Raw genomic sequence first — 26905 nt, 5'->3', positions numbered from 1 at the left:
CCTCGTAAACTGAGGAATAAATGAGATAAAGCTGCGGTAATACAAATAAGGCACTTACCATATGCTTACAATATAGACAACAAAAAGAGAAAATGCCCCTGTTCACCCACTAAGGAATACTCTATTCTCATAACGTATTTACACCCACTACAAAACCATGGAAGTCCTGAGGATTCCTGAAGGAAAGTTGTCAAACATGAGAACTTTATAGCACCTATGTTACACTATATTGTGATTTTAAATCTTTAATCAAATTTCAAAGGTTACATGCCATGATTAGCTTTCTAGAAACAACTTCATCTACTGTGTACAGGTGTCAATGAAATAAAAAATAAAACTGTATACTACGCAAAGAATTTTATTAATCTTTGTTTCAAACTTTATTCCCAGGCTTCTTCAGCTTAATTAGCTGCAAAGAATGAATTGTGTATAAGCAAAAACTGAAAAGAGCTGCAGTGTCCAGAGGGCTTGGGCTTAAAAATATTAGAGATCTAGATTTTATCAGATCCATAAACAAAACAATTTTAAAAAGCAGTCATAATATAAAATAGCAGCTCCCAATAACTTCTTCAAGTTTTATCTTCTTCAGAAGTTGACTCAATTCAGTTTGCCTCATTCTTGGAAGCCTCATCAAAATTCTCCACAAGATCTAGGGGAAAAAAAGGTAGAAATTCTAAAAAAGAAGCCAAATCTACAAGTAATTAACAGATCTTAAAAGGAAATGAAGGAAGAACAATAATTTACCAATGATAAAAGCACTGTACCTAAAGAATATATGTGTGTGTGTGTATATATATGTGTGTGTGTGTGTATATGTGTGTGTATATATATATATCTCCTCACCATTCCCATCAGACTACAAGAATTAAATAATATACTGGTCACTATGGGGAAGCAGAACCAAAGAATATCATGACACACAATGCTGACATTTTCCTGGGTTCCTAAGGATACCTGCCTAAGCAAAGTGGAAATGTTTGAGTCTACTGATACTCCTATCCAATAAATATTTGTCTTACAACAAAGTAAGTTATCCAATAATGGAGGGATAAGCGAAAAATGTCTCATGATTGTCAAAGGAGTTATTATTATGCTGCAGATGTCAGAATGGTTATATCCCAAGATACTTGAACAACTTCTCCACATCTTCTCTTAAATTCATGAATTTCAAAGTAGGAAACAAAGGTCATTAGTGACCCGCAGGTAGTTATATTTAGGCTGCAATATACATACTTATTTGTTCAATATACATAATTTAAGGTTAGATACCTACACATCCTTAGGATTCCAAACAGCCATAAGCCAAGTCTACAAACGTAACTTCCAGTTAAATAACACTGTATCACTTTTCTAAGTGAGGTCCAGGCCCTCCTTTAACTTATACCCAAACCCCTCCCTCATACCTCCTCAGTAGTTTTTCCTATATAAGTTTTTCTTTATTCTCCCTTGCTAAGATTCTTTAGCCTAACCACAAGTGAAGGTTCCTACCTGGAACTTCATCATCATCATCCTCTCCAGTAGCAAGTGGTGCTTTTCCATCCACAGCTATGAAAGGGAAATATAAATGTCACTGGCATATTTAAGTTTTCAATAAGCATCAGAGAAAAGAACAGATGAAATGCTAAGTATTGTTACAACTTATATTCATGACAAGTGACATGTGGGATTTTATCTATAATACTATCAAATAACCTGATTTCTGTTGTCTATGAATGGGTTAAAATACTAGGAACGGCCAACAAACCAAATTCTATTCTCATCCTTTCAATTCCTCTAGCCCACCATACACTCTGAGGTAGTGAGTCTAAGAGCAGCAGGGAGCCCTTTGGATGCAGGTAAAACCTATACACTACATTATGGTTAAGACTTATTTGGGGAGACAAATGAAAAGGCCATTTTTGCATTACTCTTTTGTTTGTGCGTGGCCTAAGGGAGATACTCAACATTTACTAAAATGAAAATGATAAAAAAAACTTAAAGTGAGTGGTAAGCATCTACTTTTCCTTTATTACACTAGAACGTGAACAATACATGAGAATATGTACTAGCCTCATACAGGTATTAGTGGGATACTTCAAAAACCTACTTCAGCTCTGAACCCTAAGACAGTCTAGAACCTGGTATACATCAACATAACAATAAAAATATAAATTGAGACAGAGTCAATACCTAGAAAAACTTGATTATAAATAATAAGCCATATAAGAAGTCTCTGATATGCTCCTGTATTCCCATTCTTCAAAATTTTAAGCAATGGACCTCAGCATAAGTTGCCACACCCCAGATATATACCTATTTAACTCTGCTATTTTTTGCCCTGAACAAAATACCTATCATACTATTAAAAACACCAGAATACTGGCAGCCCATTGCTTAAAAATATTGGTGCTATTGTGTATATATACAACTGAAGAACCTTGGTAATTTATACTAATATATCTTTTAATCAATTCTAAATAAGTAGTTATCAGTCAGTAAAGTCCAAAATTAACATTTTAATCATTTCTAGCTAATAGAGTAAAAATTTTCAAGTCTCTGACCCAAAGTAAAAAAACAAATTCCACTGAACCAACTATAAGGCTCACAGCAAACTAGGTAAATTATCGTAAACATCAAGAACACTTGCTTAAAATCAGTTAAAAATTTGTTATTTTAAAAATACATTTCTCAGACTTGTGGGGGGGGGAAGGGCATTTATTGAAACCTTAAAATCTGTACTCCCATAATATGCTGAAATAAAAAAAATTTTAAAAAAAATACATTTAAATACATTTTAAAATCTACATTTCCAAACGTAAAGATATTCATATCCACTACGAGCCCTGTGACAACAGAAATCTGCTGCTAAATGAGCAACCTCCCAGTTAACCCACCACCAGGAAACTCACATTGTTTGGGCAGAGCTTCAGCCAGTCTCCTTAAACTAGTCAGACTGTCTGCACCAAGCTGGTTTAAGATGCTGGGTAGCATTTCTGTCAGCTGCTTTGTCTCAGCATGGCCCGTAATGGTGAAAGTGTTTGCTGCCAGAGATGCCTGAACTTTAGGGTTGTTAAAGTGGATCACTGTTCCTTGGTTTGTAAACATATTCACCTATAAAGAAAAAAAAAATTTTAATTTGCAACACTGACCAAAGTCTCTTTAAAACCAAATATGCTTTACTCAACAAAAACTAAAGTCTAACTTTTGCCTAGAAGGGAACATGCAATTTAATAGCTTTCAGACTTGACACTCTCCCCAGTATTTGTTAATAGGGTAGAAACATGTCTTCCAGACTTTAAAACTCCAGTGGGATATGAAATAATTTGTTGGAAGCAGAGTGAAAAAACTCATTTAATGTATTAACATTAAAACTTTTTCCAGCCAAATTTTATTTTTTAAAGAAACAAAATTTGACACTTACCTCTTCAATACCAGAGATATTGTTTACTCCTAATTTCTTTAAGGAGAACTGAAGTTTTTTATCATCTGCGGTAGCTGTTCTATGAACCACCTTCTTCTTTCTGCGAGCAGTTCCCTTAAAATGGGAAGCAAACAGCACATTTATACCATAACAGATATTTTCAAATGGGAACAGTTACTAATTCATTTCTCATCTTTGGCTCTGATAATAAGGAAATTATCATAACCACATAACTTTTACGCAGTGAGTAGGCAGGCTAAGGCAAAGATAGAAGCAAAAAGAGAGAAACAAAAGGAACTATCTACCAATCATTAATAATTTTTAAACTAGTTTTGTCAGATATAAAAGAATGATCTTTTGAAAAGTCCTACTTTTTACATTATTTGCTCTAAAAGTGATCAAAGAGGTGGCATATGTCAACCTAAACTAAGCCTCATTTAGAAAAGCTTTATGTCTAGAATTAACAGCATTTTCTGTTTTCACATTAAAAATCAACATCCACATTAATACTCACAGAGAAGATACTTTATGAAACATTCAAACCAGTCTGTATATAGCACTCAAGTGTAAATTTTCAAGTTCTTTCCTTAATCTACAAGGCCCCTAACACCATCCACCCTGCCCCTAATATGCCACTCTTGACCACTATCTCCTACCACACATACACTCATCTTCAGTCAAATAAACCTCTTTACTGGTCTTTGAACAGGCAAAGCAGGCTACAATCTTAGGGCCTTTGCACATGCTGTTCCTCTCTTCCCCTAGCATTTGAATGGCTCCCTCACTGCAGATCCCTGCTCTTGTCACCATATCAAGAGTGGTTTTTCTCTACTCTCCAGTGTAAAATAGCAACCCCACACTCACTCATTTCCTCTTTATCCTGTTTATTTTTCTTCATAACACCACTATAAGAGATAAAATACATTTTACTGTCTCCACTCACTAGAAGAATGTAAGCTCCTTCAGGGCTTCTATTCTGTTTACTGCTATATCTAGAACTGCATTATCTAGAACAGTATCTGGCTCATTGAAAGCATTCAGGGAAAGGCTATGCAACTACCTCACAGTCCTTCAACCTTATTCCTATTCCTCCTTTAAAATCTTGTTCAAGGCCGGGTGGGGTGGGTGGCTCATGCCTGTAATCCTAGCACTCTGGGAGGCCGAGATGGGAGGATCACTGGAGGTCAGGAGTTCAAGACCAACCTGAGCAAGAGTGAGACCCTCGTCTCTACTAAAAAAAGAAATTAGCAGGACAACTAAAAGTATATAGAAAAAAATTTGCCAGGCATGGTAGCACATGCCTGTAGTCCCAGCTATTGGGGAGGCTGAGGCAGTAGGATTGCTTGAGCCCAGAAGTTTGAGGTTGCTGTGAGCTAGACACTCTTGACGGGGCAACAGAGAGAGACTATCTCAAAAAAAAAAAAAAAAAAAAAAAAATCTTGTTCAAGTCATTACTACTTCTATGTCTTTCCATAACTCTGCAACTATCCACCCCATGCCAAATTGTTCCCATCTTTATATTTTGAAAACATTTCTACTATACTACATATACCATTAAAACAGATTTTAAAAAAAAGATACCTATCTCCACTGCTAGGCTTAAAGCCCCTCCTGGGACTTTAAACTTCTTAAATTTTATATTTTCAGGAGTCAACATAGTAAAAGCTGAAACAAATCATGTTTAACTGCAGAGATTATCAATAGCTACAAGAAAAATACTGGTTACCAACCCCTCCCAAAAAAACTTTCATGAACAAAAAATCACCTCAAAGTGGTTTTATATACAACCAGTTTCCAAAGAATCCTAAGAAATTATAAGGAATTCCTAAGATTCTATAAACAAATCCAGCACATCTTCTATAGGTTCCATACACTTCGCATATATAGATAAATTTTTATTTAATAATTGTTATCAATCCTCTGATTATATACTGATATAAAGGGCTTTTAGAACATTTACCTAAAAGTACTTAACACTTGCAGTTTTCTCTAAGACAAAACTAACTTCCTAATTTCATATTCCAAGTAGGTTTCTTAAATAGTGTTGAAAATATTTCCATATTACAATGTACCCTAACATCTTAATACTTACATAGCTAATACAGGAACTATTTCTGTAGTCAAAATTTAAATCTGCATCAGCTTTAAATATCCTAGAAAACCTCAAGACTTTCCTTTGTCCTACAGTTATGTCTCTGAAAAGTTAAACCCTAATAATCAGAGTAACAACAAAAAGACTGCACAGAAGCACATTACTCAAATTACTCCTTCTGAAAGTGCACTGAAAGGAACAGTGGTTAAAAACACCAATATAAGAATATCCATACACTGACTCACAAAGAATATGATGAGTTTTTCTGGCACTGGAAAGCCACAGTCTGATAACATTGGTTAAAAAGGACAAGAAACATCTAATGTTGTTAATACACAGGTGTGGGTCAAGACTACCAGTGTCAGCCAGAAACAAAAAAAATTCAAGATAATTCACTACTCGCAACATTTAGTAATTTAACAATACTGCATATTATTTAAGTCTAAGAGAAACTTTTGGCTATCTCACAGTAGACCCTACTTGAAGGTAAACGCTTAAGTTGGTAAAAACTAACAGTAATAAACATGTACTATGGAAGCTTTACAAGTTTTCCCAAGTAAAGACATGATCTGTTTCAACAAGCCACCACACCTTGTTAAACACTAGGAATGTGCCAACAATACAAAATACAACTAAGCAGACCTCTGCCTAGAGTGGACTTATTTAAGTAAGTTACTTGGCAATCTAAAAACCAAGTTCAAAAAAGAATCCTCTAGAGAAGACTACATATCCCCCAGGAAAAACCAATTAACCAAAAAATAATCATTTAAAAATTAGTCACTTTCATTCCCTCAGTTTTAGAATATAAAGTTAGAACAGAAAATATAGCTGCTTAGGTAATATTTTCATATCTAAAAGTCACTGTTCTTAAACTCCAAAATATACCTATAAGAAAGATATATTTAAATATCTTTGAAAATATACAACTGCCCGAAACAGCTTTTAGTTCAGAGAGCATTACAGAAAGGTGTTAATTTGTGAAAGACAAACTCCTAACAGAGAAAATTATCAACCAATTCAGAGTTGGATCCAAAAAAAAGGCACCAACTTTATACAACTTAAGCTAAAACAAGTGAAGGATATGATGTACACAATGGTATAACTGAAATGACACATTTTTCTTACTAATTAGGAAACAGTGTTCTACTTATACATTGTAACAACGAAAATACAAACATTTACATAAAAGCAATGTTTTTAGTTTATGTATTCCTTCCTGCTGGATTCACTACCTTCCCTCCCCGCTCTTAATACCCATCCTTCACGTCTCGCTGTTGTACCCCTAACCCCGCCTCCACCTCCCGCCCCACGCCGCCCCCGGATTTGCTAGCTCTGTGAATTTCCCTCGATTGGCAAAGTGACAAACCAACATTATAAAAGCAAAAGGAGTATTTTAAGAGCCCCTAAACCTTAAAAGCCCCAAACTATTAAAACTTACTTTCCCACCAATGCGCACTTGTGCCTGCAGTTTGGCGAGTTTCTCTTGATTCATGATAGTTTCTTTCATCTAGAAAGAGAGGAAATCCTCAGCAAGGAAAGGTCTAGTTCTAGTATATCACGCTCGTTATTTCCCAAGACACCAGCAGGAAAACAGATGTCCTACACAGGCCGAAACCTGGACCCCAAATCCACCCCGTAAAGCTCCAAATTTCGGGTTTGGCGGAGCCAAAGAGCACCCGCCTCTCCCACCACTCCCCGCTCTTTGCAGGCCCGAAACAAGGGCTCTAACCCACTCCTGGCCAGCACCCCCCACCCCCGGCCCTGGCCTGGCCGGGGCCTAGCCAGGGCCTTCCCGGCCCGGCCACTCTCCGCAAGCCTCGCGGTACCTGAGGCTCCTGTCCTCGGGTTCCGCCGCGAGGTGGAGGAAGAGACAGCGTCGCCTCGCCCCCAGGGCAGCCGCCCCTGGCTCGACCTCGCCCCCGAGAGTCAGCCTGAGTGGGTGCGCCTGTCCGTCGCATCGCCTTCCTCTCCTCTGCCCTGTCCCTCCCTGTCTCGCTCCTTCCGGGAACTTCCCGCCCCCGCTCCCGTCCTCCTCCCACGCCGGCTTCCAAAGCCTTTTTGTACCTTGTCGGAGCGTAAAAGGGGCCGTGCGGGGAACTAGGGTTGGCGCTCAGAGGGTCTCGGGAAGACCAGCTGAGTTTAGGCGCACACACGCGGGAACGCAAGATGGCAGCTAGAGGGAGGCCGGAAGTGACACAACGCCACTTCCTCCAGAAGTCAGGAAACGGTCTTCGCTGCGAGCTTGGCGCCTGGCTGCGCACGCGCCGCGGTGTCTGTGACGGTCCCCCGGTCCCTCCTCTCCTCATCTGTAGGCGGCCGGCTAGAAGCCTAGTGAGAGGCTCGGGGCTGGGGCGCTGCCCGTAAAGTCCAGGAAAAGGCCAAAGAGGGGTCAGAGAGCGTGGTTCTTTGCACAATTAGGGTTGAGTAAGTCTGCCCAGTGTCCATCGGGCCCTGATCCTGAAGTTCTTTACCCTCAGGAGAAAGGGCCTGTTCGCGTTTCCCGGAAAGGTTTGGGGCGCTCAGTTTGTGCTCGCCTCGCTGGGTGGTGTAGATTGGAGAAATGTAGAATTTCCCCCTCGGCCCGAAGAAGGCTTTACCAAAACATTTTGCCAAAAACAATGCAGTTGATTTTGCTTTCCAAGGTTAGGTGGTTTGGTAGATTGCGGGGCCGTGGTTCAGAATTTCTGGGGAGCGTGCTCGCTTGCATCTCCGAGCTCCACCCCTCAAAACGCAGTTGAGTAGGAGGAGTGGGAAGTGGTAATCTGCATTTTAGCAAATTTAGCAGATGGCTTGTTACCTTAGCCCAGTCTACGGGGTTACCTTGTCTTGTTTCTTTCTTTGCCAGGCGAAAAGTTGACTCCTTGATAACGAATTGGCATGGATTTGACAGTTAGCGATTCAGTTGAACTAACCTTACCTTTCATGACTAATTCATTCGAGGAAGAATTTGTGCCTCGAGTGTTGGGAAGAGACTAGCGTGGGTGTGAGTTGAAATTTGCTAAATGCTAAAAGCTTTGAGGCAATTTTAATGTTGAAAATGGCAATTTAAATAAAAATGCTCTCTCATCAGCCTTTTTTGTGGTCTTGCCAGTGAAGTGTTTTTTTGCATATTCCAAAGTAAGTCCAAAATCTTAGCTGGAGAGAATGCAATTTATATAGCATGAAAATTTGTGTAAGTGCAGACTCCTCTCAAATTCAGATCAATTGTTTTTTGTTTTCGAATAGTTTTTATGTATAAGTTTGTTAAGAAAATAACCGGTGAGGACAGCTGTATTGTTTTTTAGGGTAGTTGTAACAGTTGTTATTTTTTAAAAAAAAACAATGTTGCTTTATTAAATATGAGTCAAGTTTAGTGCAGAAAGAGATGTACTGTTAGGCTATGTGGGTCACTGTCCTAAGATAAAGGTCAAAATGACTGTGCCAATAGGATTCAGTACTATAGAAATATTACAAAATATATAGAAATATTCCCCTTTTTGAAAGGAATGTATATCTTTGTTTAGGAACATTTTTTTTTTCCTTTTCCTCATGTTACAGCAAGGGTATTTGAAACTTCCTAGTCATGTGATGTTTTCTGAGGTTTTACATAAACAAGATTCTGCCTATGTAACCTGCCACTTGACTCATCTTTTATACACCTGTTTTCAGGAAATGTTGTGGGTTATTTTTTATTTTCTCTTGGTTCCCACTTTTCTTCATCTTTTATAATTTTAAAGATTTACACCATGTTGAAAATCATCAAAGATTCTTTAATAGTAAGAAAAGAAAATGTTGATGTTTTTACTCCAGCTGCTTCTGCTTGTTTTGTGAGTGGTCAGGAAATTCTTTTTCCCCCCTAGTATAGTCTCAAGGAAATTCTTATTTTGCTAATATTTATATGCTAGTCTTTTCAAAAATAACTGAAGGGATTTTTTTTAATTCCAAAAAAAGTTACTATGTGGTGATCTTCACTCAGGGATTCCAAAAAGGTAACTCGTGCTGATGTGGGAGCCATTTCCAATGTGCTCCCAATGTCTATGATAAATGTGGATAATTGGCTCCAACACTTTACTGCTGAGCTTGAAAAAGCCTAAGAATCATTTACTCTGCACTCATGATCGCATACGTTAATTGAGAAGGTAAAAAAGGTGAAATCTGTTTGCCCTTCTTGCTTTATTATGGTCTAATCAAAGTCTGTGAGTTGTTTTCATGTCTCAGCTGGACTTGAGTCAGCTTCAGCAAGAGCCAAAATATCCGCTTTGTATTATGTTTATTTCTTAAGAGCCATTGAACCCTATTCTGACCCACAAGAGGTTTTAAGAAATCACTTAGGATGAATGTTCCCATGCTTTTAGTTTTCATGATCTGGCCTTTCCTGGTAGTCACAATGGTTTTTTGTTTCTTTGTTTTTTAAGTTTCTAAACCTCCTTGAGCTCTTCTTCTAACACCTCCACGTTTGTCAAGTTAGTGCCTATGTATCATTTAGCTCTCAGTTTAAATGTCTCAGGAAACCCTGCTCATCAACTATGGTAGATGTAAGTAACCTCATTAAGTTACAACCATCATAGTTATTTTTAGTTGTATTTTATTACATGCAAACTGAGAGATTCATAAATTTATTTCAGTAATGGAGAATTAAACTAGGAGTCTAAGTAACAATTTCCCATTAGTTATTGTTTTAATTTTTTTTGAGACAAGGTCTGGCTTTATCACCCAGGCTAAAATGTAGTGGCATCATCATAACTCACTGCAACCTCAAACTCCTGGGCTCAAGTGATCCTCCTGCCTTAGCCTCCCAAAGTGCTAAGATTACAGGCATGAGTCCACTGCACCCAGCTCCATTAGGTTAATATTGAGTGCTTTCCCTTTGATCAATTGATCTTCACACAGACCTTATGAGGTAGGTATTTTATGTTTTACTGATGTAGGAACTGAGGGTTAAAAGTATGAAAATAGACATTTTTCCTCTACCAAATCTATCCATTTATATGTATCTGAACCTATAAATACTGCCTTCACTCCTGATACACATAGAAGAATATTCTCTCTACTCATACTTTTGCTTACTGCATTCAGGACCTTGATTCTGTTAGTGTCTTCCTTCTGTATCTGTTTTACATGTTCACCGACATCATTCTACCAGTATACTATTAGCCTTAGTATCAAGTATCTTGAAAGAGGACAAAACAGTTTCTTTTGACCTATGTTCCCCTCCAGCCAGTATTTAATTTTTTTCCTCCCCTTTATATTAATAGTAAAATTTCTCCAAAGAATTGTGTGAACCTCTAACCTGACAAATCCAAAAGATCAATTCTCATTTTAGCCTTTGAGCAGCATTTGACACACTTGGCCACATCCACATTTTTGAAACATTTTCTTCTCCAGGCGTCTAAAACATCTCATTTTCCTGATTTTTCTTTTACCTTCATGGCCTCAGTCTACTTCAGTTTATTTTCCCCTTCTGACTTTGAAATATTAAGAGTTGCTCACTTTTTAGTCCCCCAACCTCTTTTCTCTCTCTGTAAATGATATCATCTAGTCCCATGACTTTAAATATCTTTATTTTGATGGCTCCCAAAATTATAATTCTAACACTAACTTCTTTTGAACTCTAGACTTAATATTCTTTTTACATTATTATAGAAAACCTCAAATACATAAAAGTAAGAAGAATAATGAACTTTCATAGGCCCCTCATTAGCCATGAAAAATTATCAAATTAATACATAGACTCAATATTCTTAATAGATGGTAGTAGCATTTCCCCTTTTTTCATTTTTGAGGCTGATATATTTGTAGACATTCTATATATCTTTTAGGATTTGTTCAATTTTAAAATTTTGACTAGGATTGTGTAGATTAATTTAGGAAGCTATTATATCTTTATTGAATGAGTCTGCATTAGTTGCAGGGAATCAATCTGGCTATTTTTATTACATAGAGATTTAATATAGGAAATTGGTTCTTAAACAATTACTTGAAGGACTGGAGGAGTGAGCTTTAGCCTGGGCTTACAGAAATGAATCCCAGCATAATACAGATTGAGTATTTCTAATCTGAAAATTTGAAATCCATAATGCTCCAGAATCCAATATGCAACTATTATGTATCTATAATAATTAAATTTAAAAAATAATTCTCCAAAATCTAAAACTTTTTGAATACCAACTAGATGATCAAAGAAAATTCTCATTGAACCATCTCAGATTTTGGATTTTTGGATTAGAGGGCTTCAACCAGTAAGTATATAATGCAGATATTTCAAAATCTAAAAAAAAAATCCAAAACACTGTTTTCCCAAGCATTTCAGATAAGGGATACTCAACCTGTACTGCAGACCGGGACTGTCAAAGGATCTGCTACCACTGTCCCCACTCATCAGGAGAATTGAAAATAAGGACCACACAATTGGAATTATTGATGGTAAGAATACTCCCCTGTAGCTACAATTCACAAATCAAGAAGATACTGTAACATGTACTACTCAACACGCACGAGATAATTCCTGGGCTCTGGAAAGCTTCGCAGAAAATACTAGTATCTTCATGAGCATGCTTGCCAGCAAAACACAAAGCAGCAGGAAGAGGCTTTACTCACTTCCATCTTCCAACTCTTAAATGTACCTCATTGGCAGAAATAATTCACCTGTAGAACCCTAACTGCAAGGAAGTCTGGGAAATGTAGTTTTTAGCTTTCTAGATTTATAGTACAATGAGGCAAGCTTGAAAGAAATTGGAATGGATGCTGAGTACCAACCTTATCTACCCAAATTTTCACCTCCATGAACATAGTACATCTAGTTTTTCAAGTCTTTTATGTATTTTAGTAGCGCTTTTAAAACTTCTTGAAGTTCTTGTGCATTCTTTGTTAAATGGATTCCCAGATGTTATAGTTATTATTCTTCATCTCTTTCCTGTTTTAGGTATTGCAGATATCTTCTAGTCTGTTAAATCTGTCTGTCACACTCTTACTGAACAGAAACACAAATTTTTTTTTTTTTTTTTTGAAACAGAGTCTCGCTTTGTTGCCCAGGCTAGAGTGAGTGCTGTGGCATCAGCCTAGCTCAGAGTAACCTCAATCTCCTGGGCTCAAGCAATCCTACTACCTCAGCCTCCCGAGTAGCTGGGACTACAGGCATGCGCCACCATGCCCGGCCTCCCAGAGTCCTAGGATTACAGGCGTGAGCCACTGTGCCCGGCCCAGAAACACAAATTTTTGACCCCTAGGTAATTTAGCTATCAATTTACAGAATATACAAAGGACAGAAAAACATGTTAAATTATTTTGCAGAATGTAATCAATAAAATTCACATTATAGGACATGATAAGACAATCTGGTTTCTTCAACAAATAAACATCAAGAGAAAAAAGAAAAAAAATGTGATCTTTGGATTAAAAGAGACCTAAGAAACATATAAAAAAAAACAAAGGAAAAACAGGCAAAACTATAGTGTTTAGGGATGCATGCTTAGGTGATAAAACTGAAGAGAAAAATTATCATGAAAGAATAATGGTTATTCTTGAGGGAAAAGAGTTATAATGGGGAGGAGGCACCTAGGTTTCTAGGGTGGAGAATAAGGGTCTGTCTCCTGACTTGTATAGAATATAAGATTCTCTGTATTTGCTATATTGAACAATAAAAGATTCTTAAAAGAAAAAGCACACATAACATGCTAAACACTACAAAGATAAATGCATATTTAAGGTCATATTTCAACAATACAGTGGATACCTTTATGGAGAAGGAGAACAGGAGTGAAAATCAGAGAAGAAAAATCAATGAGAGTGCCTTGCATGGCTGAAAATGGCAGTGCTAATGATGGCTAATGTTTACATACCCTTTAATATTCTCTTTTTGGGGCTTTATATATATTAACTCATTTGATCCTGTACAGTAAGCACTATTGTTCCCATTTTCCAGAATCAGAAATCTGAGGCACAAAGAGGTTAACTTACCTAAGGCCACAGTGCTGGCAAGTGGCAAAGCTAAAACATGAACCCAGGCAGTCTGCTTCATAGTCTGTGCTCATAACTTATATTATTCTGCTGTTTGCTAAGGAATGTAATTATCTGAACTCTGCACATGATACTCAGTAAAAATCTACTCAAGTGCTCACTGAATATCTCTGCTCAGATAATGGACACCTCTAATATACCATGTCTAAGTTAGAACAGTATTTCCACCATCCACTATTAACTCAAAACACTCTCAAGAGTCAACTCTTTCTTCCTATTACTTTCCACATTAAATCTATCAGTAAACCTTGGTCCTACCTCCAAAATATATTCAAATTCTACCACTTAACTACATTTACTGTTGCCACCCTAATCCAAACCATTGTCATCACTTACATAGGCTACTCTCACAATCTCCTAACTTACCTCCCTGCTTCCACTTTGCCTCCTGCAGCTCATGCTCTACACAACAGTTTGCTTTTTAAAAAAGCAAATTAAATATCCCTTGCATATAGCATTCCAAGGGCTGTCCATTGCATTTAGAATAAAATTCTCCATTTACTGTGACCTACAAAACCACACATAGTCTGTTCCTATCTTCTCAAAATTTGCCTCCTACCACTCTTCCCCTAGTTCTTAAGCATCTTACATACTTCAGCTGTACAGGACACATAAATAAAAAATATTTTCCTTAACTATTTTTATATTAAAAATATAAGAAGATGGTCAAAATATCAGAAGTGATGAATTTATCTCAGTCTGGGGCAGTACGTAATGTAAATTAGCTTGACTGACCATTCCTAAATCTCAAATGTAATCAAGTTCTTTAGCCTTAAACTGACCAAGGGAATGGCCATCAAAATCACTGGAGAATGTAAGTATTCACAGGAGCAAAGACCATAGGGGACAAGCTAGGAGAAAGAAAGAAGCAGCAGAGTGAGGGTGCCCCACCTTTATATTGGGGGACAGTTTGGATGCATTGTTCAGCAAATATCCATTCACTCTTTGACTCTTTGCAGAAGATAATTCTCTGCCCATTGCTTTTGGGTTCAGCCAAGTGACCTGCTTTCGCCAGTGGAGTATTAGCAAATGCAAGATTTGCGGACACCTTAAATGTGCTATATGGTTTCTCATGACCCTTCTGTGGTTTTGGTGCTCACTATGAGAAGAAAACGCCTCAAGTAGCCATAGCCCTTTGGATCTGGGCCCCAGAACTAACATGTGGAGCAAACCTGAACCTTGTCTGCAGGCCACCTGGCCAAGCCCATGCAATTGATTTATAGACCGGTGAGCAAGAAAATAAATGCTTGTCATTATAAGCCACTGAGTTTGAGGTACTTTCTTACACAGCACTATTGTCACAATAGTTGGTTGATACAAATGGCAACAATTAGTGCTATCTGCTGTCTATCCTGGTCTCTCTTACCATTGCCTCTCAGTGGCCCTACAACTATTCTCTCTATGTATAAAGTGAAATAGTTGAACAGCTTCAAATTGTGTATGTTCTCTAAAGCATTAGAGTACTATGTGATAAAGAACAACATATGGGGCCGGGCACGGTGGCTCACGCCTGTAATCCTAGCACTCTGGGAGGCCGAGGCGGCAGATTGCTCGAGGTCAGGAGTTCCAAACCAGCCTGAGCAAGAGTGAGACCCTGTCTCTACTATAAATAGAAATTAATTGGCCAACTAATACATATGAAAAAAATTAGCCGGGCATGGTGGTGCATGCCTGTAGTCCCAGCTACTCGGGAGGCTGAGGCAGAAAGATTGCTTGAGCCCAGGAGTTTGAGGTTGCTGTGAGCTAGGCTGACGCCATGGCACTCACTCTAGCCTGGGCAACAAAGCAAGACTGTCTCAAAAAAAACCAAAAAAACAAAAAAACATATGGAATATGTTTCGTTTTGTGTAAGAGAACAGAAAAATAGAGAGATTGGTTTTGAAAAAAAGGTAAACAATGGAGAAAGAAACCAGAAACTTAAAAAAAAAATGTATATATATATTACAGGTTGTGACAGGAAACAAAGTGGAAGGAATAGGGAAGGGAGCAATATTTCTCAAAGAGTATATCTTTTCAGTTAGTTTTTACTTTTGAACCTTTTGTATATTAAAAGATGAAATCAATGTGAGAAGAAAATAGCAACTCCTAAAATTGAAAATAAAGGAAGCTAACTATATCAAATTGTGAAAATCGACACCTAAAGAATGATTTCAAATGACTTTCGAACACAATATGCAGACTGTAATGGCATATCTTAAAGGAAAAAAACTGGAAAAAAATATTAAACCTTACTCAATAATTGTGATGGTTACTTTTATGTGTCGACTGAGCCATGGGGGTCCCTAAATATTTGGTCAAACATTATTCTAAATGTGTTAGTGAGGTTGTGTCTGGGTGAGAGTAGCATTTGAGTATTTGAGTCAGTAAGACTGAGGAAAACAGATTTCCCTTTTCAATATGGGCAGGACCTGTCCAACCCATTGAAGGCCTGAGTAGAATAAAATGCTGACAAAGAAAGAATTTGCTCTCTCTGCCCATGGTCTTTGTGCTGGGACATCACTCTTCTCCTACCTTTGGACTCAGAGCCAGGCTGAAATTTACACTTTTGGCTCTCCTTGTTCTCAACCCTTCGAATTAGTATTGGAACTATACGACTAGCTTTCCTCGGTCTCCAGCTTGCAGAGTTTTGGACTTCTCAGTCTCCGTAATTGTGTGGGCCAATTCCTTATAATCTGCCTCCCCCCTCTATATATGTATATATATATATAATTTCTCTGTTGGATAAAGCAAATGAATAAATGAATGTTTTAATGTCTATAAAAACTGAGAATTTCAGTTTAAGAGAAAAGAGATACAATTTATTATTTTGTAATTTTATGATTAGTATTTTTTCTCCTTGTTTAGGAAATATATATTCATTCCATGAAGATATTCTCCTTTGTTTCTTATAGTTCTAGCTTTCATATTTATCTCTAATTTTTTTCTGTGATATAAGGTAGGGATCAAGGTTGTTTGTTTTTTTTCCCCACATGGATTCTAGAAAGACTCTATAAAAGATCAGGAGGAAAAGTTTTGAATTGGACTCTGGCCCTAGCTCAGTACATGCAAGTGGTTGAAACCTCTCTGCACAAAGATTAATAAATCAGTATCGTAACATGGGTCATTACATCTTAGAGAATTTTATTGAACCTAATACAAGATTAAATTAGTAAGTGAGATATTCATAATTCTTTCAGCTTTTCCAGATTCTCTACTGTGGTAGGGTTTTATTCAAATTCATTTGCAAAAATAACATTGTTAAATCAAAATCTAAACTAGCACCAACGTCTGGGCTATATAACATCTGTTTTTCCTTAATGCTCTCTAATCTTTGGGTAGTGCTTACAGGATAATATATATTTTTCTATAAAAATGTAAATCAGGTTGTATGAAGTAATATTTTTCAGTCTTCTATAGTTTTGTATAATTCAAAATTTAAATGTCCTCATTATTTTCTTAAAGAGTACTGTCTGTTTTGAGTACAAATCTGTACACATGAACAGAATGACATTTGCATTCAACCCAAGTTAAATTGTAACCATAATCTGTGCCTTTTAAGTATCATAGCTAATTTTCAGACTTCACCCTTCAACAAATTGAAGGATTCAAAACAAATTGTTTCTTCAAACAAACGAAGAGTAGATGGGTTTGTATGTTTATTGTACTGACTAGAACAGAATTGTAACTTTAATTTCTATCAAAAATAGTCTTCTCATGGATACTATTAAGACTGAACTAAGAACCTTTACAAATTATGCTGAACTATCCCAGTTTTACTTCCACTTAAGTCATGTTGGACAAATAGATTAACCTCTTTGAACCAGTTTTCTTACCTGAAAATGTTCTCAAACTTTGGTGTGTATCACAATCACCAGGAGAGCTAATAAATTATAGAGCCCCAAGCTCACTGAAACGGGATGAGCATAGGCCCTGAATCTCTGTATTTTTACCAAGTTTCTCCAGATAATTCTGATTACATATCAAAATTTGAGAACCTTTGTCTTAGTATGCTTCTGCTGATAGATTGATCCATTCATGCACTTATTTATTTATGTTAGTAGCAGTAAACATGTACTGAGTCACTAGGTGCAGTCATACAGTGCTGAGGTCTTAGAGATGAAAGGGACTGAATTTCTGTGTCCCACCCCCAAAATTCATATGTTGAAACTCTTAACCCCCAATATGACCATATTAGGAAGCAGGACCTGTAAGGAAGTGATAAAAGTTAAAGTCATAAGGGTGGGGCCCTAATCTGATAAGGATAGTGCTCTTATAAGAAGAGGAAGAGAAACTAGTCAACCACTTCTAAGAAGTAAGGTGCTAAGTGACTGTTTATATGATCTTTTAAAACATTCTCAGAAAACGAATGCATATAATAAGACTGGCTGGTTACTCCTAATGTTGCTGGACAAAATAATGAAAGAAAAGGATGAAGTCAGGAATTTGAATTCCCAGTTCAAGCACCGTACACATGACCTGAAGGCTTCTTTGTGTGCCTTAAGGGAGACTGTACCCTGAAGACTGAGATTGCTGAAAGTCAGATGCAGGATTTCTTCCTGATACTGTCTGCATTAAAACTCAAGTTGAGCCGGGCACTGTGGCTCACGCCTGTAATCCTAGCTCTTGGGAGGCTGAGGCGGGCGGATTGCTCAAGGTCAGGAGTTCAAAACCAGCCTGAGCAAGAGCGAGACCCCGTCTCTACTATAAATAGAAAGAAATTAATTGGCCAACTGATATATATATAAAAAAAAATTAGCCGGGCATGGTGGCACATGCCTGTAGTCCCAGCTACTCGGGAGGCTGAGACAGAAGGATCACTCGAGCCCAGGAGTTTGAGGTTGCTGTGAGCTAGGCTGACGCCACGGCACTCACTCTAGCCTGGACAACAAAGCGAGACTCTGTCTCAAAAAAAAAAAAAAAACTCAAGTTGAACTCTTAGCCTTGTATGATGGCTACTGTTAAAGTGAGGGCATTGAGTGGGAAAGAATGCAATCTGTAAATTGGGATGGGGACATTTTGGAAGACTCTGATAACTCTGGGGAAACTGAGCCCTAAATTCTTATGAGTCTTCTTTGCCAATGGAAAGTCTTCTTTGTCTCACCTCCAGTGGAAGCAGTCTGCCCACCCCCTTCTGAGGGACTTAACCCTACATCCTTGTGGAAACTGTAATGGCCTCCCCTGAGGCTGTGATCCTGCAAGACAACGCTGATTCCCCTCACGACCCACCCTACCACCCCTCTTTGCTTCTAGATCTATAACTAGGCTCAAGTCCCAAGGCCCCATAGGTGAGGCAGACAGTATGCCCCATGAGGAGACGTGCTACTTCAAAAGAACTACTTGAGTTTTCTAATTTATATGGACAAAAATTAATTAATCACTTAATATATATCAGCATGCATTGCAAATGTTACTGGAATAGCAGAATGTTATAAAAATGCAAAATATGGTTCTTTTCAAGCCCACAATATATAAAGCATTTTATCATTTTGACCATATTAACATATGCTAACAATGTGACATCAAACACTGAGTCATTCGGCAGCACAATTTGGGGAGAAAAAAGAACTTGCTACTGATATTCTTTGTAATGAAGGCAAAAAGGTGTTTTTCACTTGAATTATTTGGACATTTGGCCCAATCCTTTACTCAGGGAGGATAGACTTGGCTTAAGAGAGTTAATTCATACCATTTGGAGGCTGAAGCAGTTATAAAGCTACCTTGGAATGTCCTAAATTGTGCCTGAGAGACCTGTTATTGACAGATGTGTTCATGTAGTCCAGTCAATCGGCATATGGAATTTTTATGCACAAGAATTTTTATGCACAAGCCAGTGCAAAAGTTTCAACATGTAACATTTATTAGTGCTCCTACTGGCATGGAAAGACAGATGGTATGCACATTATGTGCAGAAGCAAGCTTTGCAGTTGGCTTCACAGGCCTGATTTTGCTGTTACCCAGGTCTCTTTACTGCACCCTTCCCACTTCCCCTCCTCCCCCCACCACATGTCCATGAGAGGCCAAATGCCCAACCCTCTTTCCTGCCCCAGAGTCCACTATGGGAATCTCCCTTCCCTCCCAGTTGCTTGACGTAGGATTTCTCTTCTTTCTTGCCCCTTCTTTGGCTCAGATCCCCACCTCCTCTGGCTTTTCACATCCTCCAGCTGGTCCAGGGTGAGCTCCAGGGGCTGAGGTAGGAAAGAATACTCCCCTACAGCTGTTCTCAGTCCCAGCTGTTCTCAGTCCCTGCCCACCTGCCTGCCCGTAATGTCAGTCTCTGCAGCATCCATCCCACTATCTCAGTTTACTCCAAACTCCTCCTCTCTTCAGGTCTCACCTCCAGAAATGAAATGCCCATGTCAACAAGAAGTGCAGATAAGTATTCTGTCCCAGATAGTCCCAAAGAAAAACAGGGATGGGAATAAGGAGGATGTCTTCCCTTGTTCTCTGTAATATCTACATGAAACAGCAGAAAGGGAGCACAGGGTGGAGCCTTTTTGCTTTTTCAGTCTCTGCCCCTTTCTCTGCTGCTATTAGCAGTACAAACCCTCAAAAACTAAAAAAAAAAAATACCTTAAGAATATATGTGTGTTTTTAAAATGTATGTCTTCGGAGGTGCTGAGTCTGTGTTCTGTTCTTCAGTGGCCCAGAGAGGAGAGAAGTTCTGTTCAGAAGCTACTAATGGTGGCAGTGGAGAGGAAGTGGCTGGGCTGGGGTGAGTGCAGGTGCACCTGGGGGCCTTTGGAAATTCATTAGTGGGAAACCCTGACAGCCATAACCCCTGGATTCTTGTCCCAAAGAGGCCCATGTCCCCTCTGCTCTCCTTTTTTGGTCTCCATCCAGATCCTTGCCCTAGTCTCATCCTAGATCCTTTCCCCTTTCTCCAAATAGGTATGCTTTGCAGGGGTCCTCAGACTTTTTAATCAGGGGGCCAGTTCACTGTCCCTCAGACCGTTGGAGGGCCAGACTATAGTTTTAAAAATCTATGAACAAATTCCTATGCACACTGCACATATTTTATTTTGAAGTAAAAAAACAAACAGGCAAAAACACCTGCATGTGGCCCGCGGGCCGTAGTTTGAGGATGCCTGAGATAGAGGGTTATAAAGAGAAGGGCTACCCCTTCATTACACTGGTGGGAGGGGAGGGGCAGAGGAGAGGTATAAGGGACTTCCAGCCATATCTTTGTGTACAAATACTATTGTACATGGCAGAGAGGTTGAGTAGTACTGTTAGAACTTCACTGAAGAGAAAGATTAGGCTTCCTTGGCAAGCTGTGGGGTGTGATAGAAAAAGAATTGGCCCAGGAATCTGCAACTTAACTTTTAGTCTTGGCTCTGTCACCAAACACTTTGGATGAATCACTTAACTTATGTGTTAGCCTTTTAAAAAAATCCATTTATATTTCTTTCAAATGAAATTTATGCTATCTGCCCACCTCACAAGTCTATGGTGAGAGGTAGTAGATGATATAAAATACTGCTTTGAAAGATATAAAAAGTGGTACAGCAGGACTGTTTCTACACTACTGCCAGCATGTAAGGCAAACTCTGAATGGAACTTTTAGCGTGGGGTAGGAGAAACTGGGAATGTAGTGTTAAGACACAGTGTAGACTTCAGTTTTAAATTCCTCAAACACTTCTCTTTGGAATCTTAGGGTCCTCGTGAGAGTTAATTTAATGTGTCAATTTGACTGGGCCACAGGATGCCCAGATAGCTGATTATTCTTTCTGGGTGAGTCTGTGACTGAGTTTCCAGAAGAGATTAGCATTTGAACTGGTGGACTGAGGAAAGCAGATATCCCTCCCCAGTTAGGTGGGTGTCTTTCAACCCATTGAAGGCTCAAATGGAACAAAAAGGTAGAGAAAAGTTGATCTCTCTCTCTCTCTCTCTGCCTCTCTCTTTCTCTCTGCCTGACTGAGCTGAGACAGTCTTTTGCCCTTGAACTGGTACATACACTATCAACACTCCTGGTTCTCAGGCCTTTGGACTCAGATTGGAATTTATACCACTGGCTTTCCTGGGTGTCCAGCTATAGTCAGCAGATTATGGGACTTATCAACCTCCATAACCAAGTGAGCCAATTCCTTATAATAAATCATATTCTCTCATATTCTCTCTCTCTTTCTCTCTACACACACGCACACACACTTCTTGGTTCTGTTTCTCTGGGGAGCCTTGACTCATAAAGTCCTAACCTTGTACAGTGAGCATGGAGCCTCTATTAGTCCACCTACCTGGCCCAGTGGTGAAGCACTAGAGACCTTTTGCTATTTTCATTTCCATCCCTTCTCCTGGGAGATTCACCATACCCTCCTATGTACTCTACCCAGTTTGGTCTCCCCCGCCCCCCCCCACCCCCGTAGTAGAGATCATGATTTAATGAACCTATTCATTCATGTTCTCTTCCTACATGTGATTCTAAGCTTCTTGAGGGCAAGAATTAGGTCAAATTTGTTTTTATATCTCCAGTTCCTAGCACAATGCCAGGTTAACAGTAGGCACTAGGTAATGATTATTGAATATTGGAAAGAATAACCACTAAAAAGAGGGACTCAGATATATCTAGAACAGTAAGTTGAAAATTAAAGCTTTGAAAAAATAATTATAAAGAAGGAAAAATGTTCAACAGTAGTTTTAAAATATTTGAAAAAAATGCTGGATGTGGTGGCTCACACCTGTAATCCTAGCTCTTTGGGAGGCTGAGGCAGGATGACGTTGCAGTGAACTATGATGCTGCCACAGCCCTCTAGCCCAGGCAACAGAGCAAGACCTTGTCTCAAAGAAAAAAAATTGAAAAATGTTAACAAAGGGATTGAGATATCTCAGATATTGAAATATATTATAACATTATAGAAGTTAAACCAGAGTGATATTGACAAAAGTATAAGTAGATTAGTGGAAAAGAAACTGAAGTGCATGTGAAGATTGAGTATATAACAAAGGTGGTACTTTGAATCAGTGAGGAGAGTAAGTCTTGTTCAATAAAAGATGTGAGAACAACTGGCTATCCACTTGGGAAGGAAAGTTAACTTTAGAATCTTATCCTATGCTTTACACCAAAATAAATTCCAGATAGATTAAATGTAAAAAATTAGACACAAAAGCTTTATAAAAAGATATGGGTAAATATTTTTAAAAGCTTAACATGGAGAAGGTCATTCTGAGAATTACCACGAAGGAAGAAACCATAGGGTTGACCACATAAAATGAAAATTCCTGTGCTACAAAAACAACCAAAGCCAAAAGAAAAATTGGGACAAAGTGTTTGCTTATATATGACAAGTGATTAATATCCTTGGTCAATAACAATTCTAATATATCAATGATAATTACTCCCAAAAAGAAGGTAGATGAGGAACATGAATGGGCAATGCACCATGTAAAAATTCAAATACATGTGTATTCATCCTCAACATCGATTAACGACATGCACATTACAATGATGAGATTTTTGTTTTTACTCTTATAATGGCAAAGATTTTAAAAGAATTTGGCGCTCAATATTGTGGGGTAGCAAGTCCTTGTCCTATCTCAGGTAGATTATTCACATATAAGTGGAAACTGACATTGGAGTGTGGGAAAAATAACTAGAACAGTCAGGAGTGGAAAGCATAGTTCCTGTAAAGAGATCAGATGTGGCATTAGTGTTGACCATCCCAGATGGAGATTTGATGGAAGTTCTTGATGGGGTAGGAGGTTGGAGAACAGGAGAGCAAGGGGAAAACAAATGCAAGAAGTTAAGTGTTGGCTGGACGCGGGTGGATTGCTCAAGGTCAGGAGTTCGAAACCAGCCTGAGCAAGAGCGAGACCCCGTCTCTACTATAAATAGAAAGAAGTTAATTGGCCAACTAATATATATAGAAAAAATTAGCCGGGCATGGTGGCGCATGCCTGTAGTCTCAGCTACTTGGGAGGCTGAGGCAGCAGGTTTGCTTGAGCCCAGGAGTTTGAGGTTGCTGTGAGGTAGGCTGATGCCACGCCACTCATTCTAGCCTGGGCAACCAAGCGAGACTCTGTCTCAAAAAACAACAACAAAAAAGAAGGTTTGCCTTGGATGCCATTGCATTATGTTTCCCTTCATAATTCTTCCTTGCTTATGCTTTTTTTTTTTTTTTTTTTTGAGACAGAGTCTCGCTTTCTTGCCTAGGCTAGAGTGAGTGCCGTGGTGTCAGCCTAGCTCACAGCAACCTCAAACTCCTGGGCTTTAAGCAATCCTACTGCCTCAGCCTCCTGAGTTGCTGGGACTACAGGCACGAGCCACCATACCCAGCTAATTTTTTATATATATATATTAGGTGGCCAATTAATTTCTTTCTATTTTTATAGTAGAGACGGGGTCTCGCTCAGGCTGGTTTTGAACTCCTGACCTTGAGCAATCCGCCCGCCTCGGCCTCCCAGAGTGCTAGGATTACAAGCGTGAGCCACCGCGCCCGGCCTTTGCTTATGCTTTTGATTTTTGTAAAGTATCCCAGGAATCAACTCTTAAAACCCAACACACATTAATACTGGTTCCTTTTTAAAATTGTATTCACTTTCAATATTTACGTCAGGGAACGCAATGCAGTAGCAGAAACAAGCTGAGCCTGGCATTTCTGTGCAGCGTGTTCAGCAAAGGAAGGGTAGGGTGGGGTGACAGTGATAGCACCAACCTCAGTTTATTAGCTGTGGGGTTTCAGGCAAGTTGTTCAATTTGTTTATTATATGTTTGCATTTGTATAAGTAGAAATAATAACACTAACTCCATAGTGGTGTTGTGAGGATTAAAATTGTGTGTGTAAAATCCTGAGAATTAACATGTGTTCAATAAAAGTAGGTTTCCTTCCTTTTTGAGAAAACCAGCCAGGGGACTACTTATCCTGCAGGCCTCACTCCTCATTTCCTGTGTGGTCTCCATTCCTAATAGGCCCTGAAGCCTCACACTGTCTGAGTGACTTGCTCACACATGATAAAGGGTCCTTGGCAGCAAAAAAAAAAAAAAAAATTGAGCTGCTTCTTATTTAGTTGGCCTCCAGGCTGAGAGGAAATCTCTGGCTTCTGGTAAAATACTTTTGGGTTCAATCCAGAACAACCTCCATCCAGCTCCCCCACTGCGCAGGCTAATGCGTTGTGGCTTGAAGAGTATGTGACCCCCATCTGGTGAGGAAATGGAGAACAAAAGATGGGCCAACAGGAGCCAAAAAGAGCCTCCTAAAACATATTTTAATCATGTCAGTCTGGCAGGACCATCTCTGTGCAGCTCGTGGCTGTCAAAACTTGGGGATTACCTGTGGCCATCATGTTAGAGATACAAAAACCTACAGCCAAACCAAAGGTCAGGGCCCGAAGTGCATACCCAGAAGGGGAGGAGGCTCGAATGTTCCATCCAACCTGAGACACATGGCAGTAAGTCACATAGCTCCTGACATTGCTGCTGTGGCTGTTGTGACAGTCTTCCTTTTGAGAGGTAGTATGGGGAGGGTGTGTTTAAAAGATGCATCAACATCAGCGATGGAAAATCAAGATGTTAATTTCCCCACTACTTCTTTCAGGCTGGAGCATCAGAGTCACCAGCAGGGCTTGGTAAACACAGATTCAAGAGCCCCCTCCCTGAGTTCAGGCTGCTGTAACAAAGTGCCACCGGCAGGGTGGCTTCTCAACTACAGAAATTTAGTTCTCACCATTCTGGGAGCTAGAAGTCTGAGATAGGGTGCCAAGCTGACCCCAAGTCTGAGATAGGGTGCCAAACTGGCCAGTCTGAACAGGGCTCCCTTTTGGGTTGCAGACTGCTGACTTCTTTCTGTATCCATCCTTACATGGTGGAAAGAGGTCTAGCAAGCTCTCTGGGGTCCCTTTTATAAGGGCACTAATCCCATTCATGAGGCTCCACCATCATGGCCTAATTACCTCCCAAAGGCCCCACCTCCTAATACCATCCAACTCCAGGCAAGGATTTCAACATACGAATTTGGGGCCGTCGCACAAACACTCAGCCCATTGTACTGGGTGGCTGAGTTCTTATATAATCTGTGATGATTGTGTTGGCTGGAAACCAATGGCATTAAATTGGGAAAGTCTGTTATGGGCTGTGGGATAAAAACAGAAGGACGGAAGGCAATATGAAGCAAACGTGGTCCTCTGTCATCTGGGATGTGAAGTGAAAGCATGAAATATTAATACCAAGGGGGTGGGGGGGGGGAGGCAAGGTGCATGCCAGGGAAGCCAGGAGTCGTCTCCATGTAGGATTTTTTTTCTTGGACACTAGTGCCCTTCTAGTTTGTCACGAGTACAGGTGAAACTTGTTTTCCTATTTATAGGGACCTGCTTTCTTTTAAAAAAATCAAAAATGGAAATTAATTTTCTCACAGTTATGGAGGCAAGAAGTCCAAATCAAGGTATCAGTAGGGCCGTGCTCTCTCTGAAGTCTCCGGGGAATTCTTCCATACCTCTTCCTAGCTCCTGATGGTTGCCAGCTGTCATTGGTGTCTTTGGCTTGCAGCAGCATCACTCCAATCTCTGCCTCCATTGTCACATGGCCTTAGGGACCTGCTTTCCTAAGGAGAAAAATTAGTGTGGACTGTGTTAAACACAGAAAGAAAATCTCCCCGATCTCTTCAGGGCCAGGCAGGGTAACAAAACACACAGCAGCCTGATTAAATACGGCAACATCAGGCGGCTTATGCAAAGGGGTCTTACACTGCTTGATAAGGGATTCCATTGCTTACTCCCATAAAACCACTTTATTCTAATACAGGTCAGCTCTGTGTTAGTTGTTGAGACTACTAAGGTGAAGATGCCACGCAGCCTGCCTTCAAGCAGATCACACTCTAGCAGCGGGGAGAGGTGAGCGAGTACATTTCCACACTGTGCTGACTGCTGTGTGAATGAAGTGTAGTTGGAATACAGAGGGCAGGGAGAGGAGGTCGTCAGGATGGGCTTTAGAGAAGTAGACACCATTAGGTAGATAGTAAGGGATTCTGGGTCTGCTAGGGACAAAAGAGGATGCTTTGCTTTGGTGCAATTGCCCCACCCTCATCCTTTCTATACCTGGGAGAGGAGGGAATACCCTATGAATTGGAATAGCCCAATCATAACTTCAAGTACCAGCTGCAAAAGAATGCAGAGGACTCTGTAGCCCACGGTATAAGCAGCACAGGTACCACAGAGTCAGGAAATTGACCTAGAACAACTTGCATGCATAGTAATGCAACTCCTATCAAAGTGGTTCCATGGTGATGTCCGAGCCACTAGGGAGTTCTCAATCCAGGCACTATAAAACAAGATGCAGACTATAACCAAGCCCTTTTTTGTGCCTTTTCTTTTGCTCTTTTCCAGCTGCAACAATGGGTCCAGTTGTCATCTGTGGTGCAAACATCTGTAAACCTGCATCTTGCTCTTGTTCTATAATCCTATCTTTCATTCCTCAATAAACCTCATTTTCATGTTTGCTTTACTTTGGTGTG

The 26905-nt window shown here is 39.4% G+C and overlaps 1 protein-coding gene and 1 long non-coding RNA gene across 4 annotated transcripts; one reads left to right on the top strand and one right to left on the bottom strand.

Moving 5' to 3' along the window:
* Positions 1 to 356: 356 nt before the first annotated feature.
* Positions 357 to 7716, bottom strand: BTF3 (basic transcription factor 3). Of its 2 annotated transcripts, none has more exons than XM_076008108.1 (6): positions 7319 to 7716; positions 6931 to 6999; positions 3401 to 3514; positions 2889 to 3090; positions 1489 to 1545; positions 357 to 649 (listed from the first exon to the last, which is right to left on the bottom strand). In XM_076008108.1, exons 1-6 carry the CDS (start codon positions 7448 to 7450, stop codon positions 603 to 605), a joined length of 621 nt encoding a protein of 206 aa, XP_075864223.1. In that variant the 5' UTR covers positions 7451 to 7716; the 3' UTR covers positions 357 to 602. The 2 variants fall into 2 exon arrangements, with proteins under 2 accessions (XP_075864223.1, XP_012638902.1); XM_012783448.3 differs by having other exon boundaries at positions 7557 to 7687.
* Positions 7717 to 7811: 95 nt separating this feature from the next.
* Positions 7812 to 26905, top strand: LOC142873737 (uncharacterized). Of its 2 annotated transcripts, XR_012921694.1 has the most exons (6): positions 7812 to 7916; positions 9887 to 10006; positions 11774 to 11894; positions 20106 to 20178; positions 26197 to 26285; positions 26778 to 26905. It is a non-coding gene; the product is annotated as an uncharacterized LOC142873737 (long non-coding RNA). The 2 variants fall into 2 exon arrangements; XR_012921695.1 differs by lacking the exon at positions 20106 to 20178 and having other exon boundaries at positions 26778 to 26904.

Source organism: Microcebus murinus, chromosome 11 (assembly GCF_040939455.1).
Source record: "Microcebus murinus isolate Inina chromosome 11, M.murinus_Inina_mat1.0, whole genome shotgun sequence".
In the NCBI taxonomy this organism is placed as follows: domain Eukaryota; kingdom Metazoa; phylum Chordata; class Mammalia; order Primates; family Cheirogaleidae; genus Microcebus; species Microcebus murinus.
Note: the sequence above shows the minus strand (reverse complement) of the source record. Positions and strands in the feature narration are given on the sequence as shown.

Bases quoted from the DNA above. Each gene is read 5' to 3' on its own strand.
- BTF3 (XM_076008108.1), bottom strand. From the start codon at position 7,450: ATGCGACGGACAGGCGCACCCACTCAGGCTGACTCTCGGGGGCGAGGT. The intron at 3,515-6,930 runs GTAAGTTTTAAT...TCCCATTTTAAG, and splicing joins AAGTGCGCATTGGTGGGAAA to GGAACTGCTCGCAGAAAGAA. The intron at 1,546-2,888 runs GTGAGTTTCCTG...TCCCTTTCATAG, and splicing joins TGAAGCTCTGCCCAAACAAT to CTGTGGATGGAAAAGCACCA.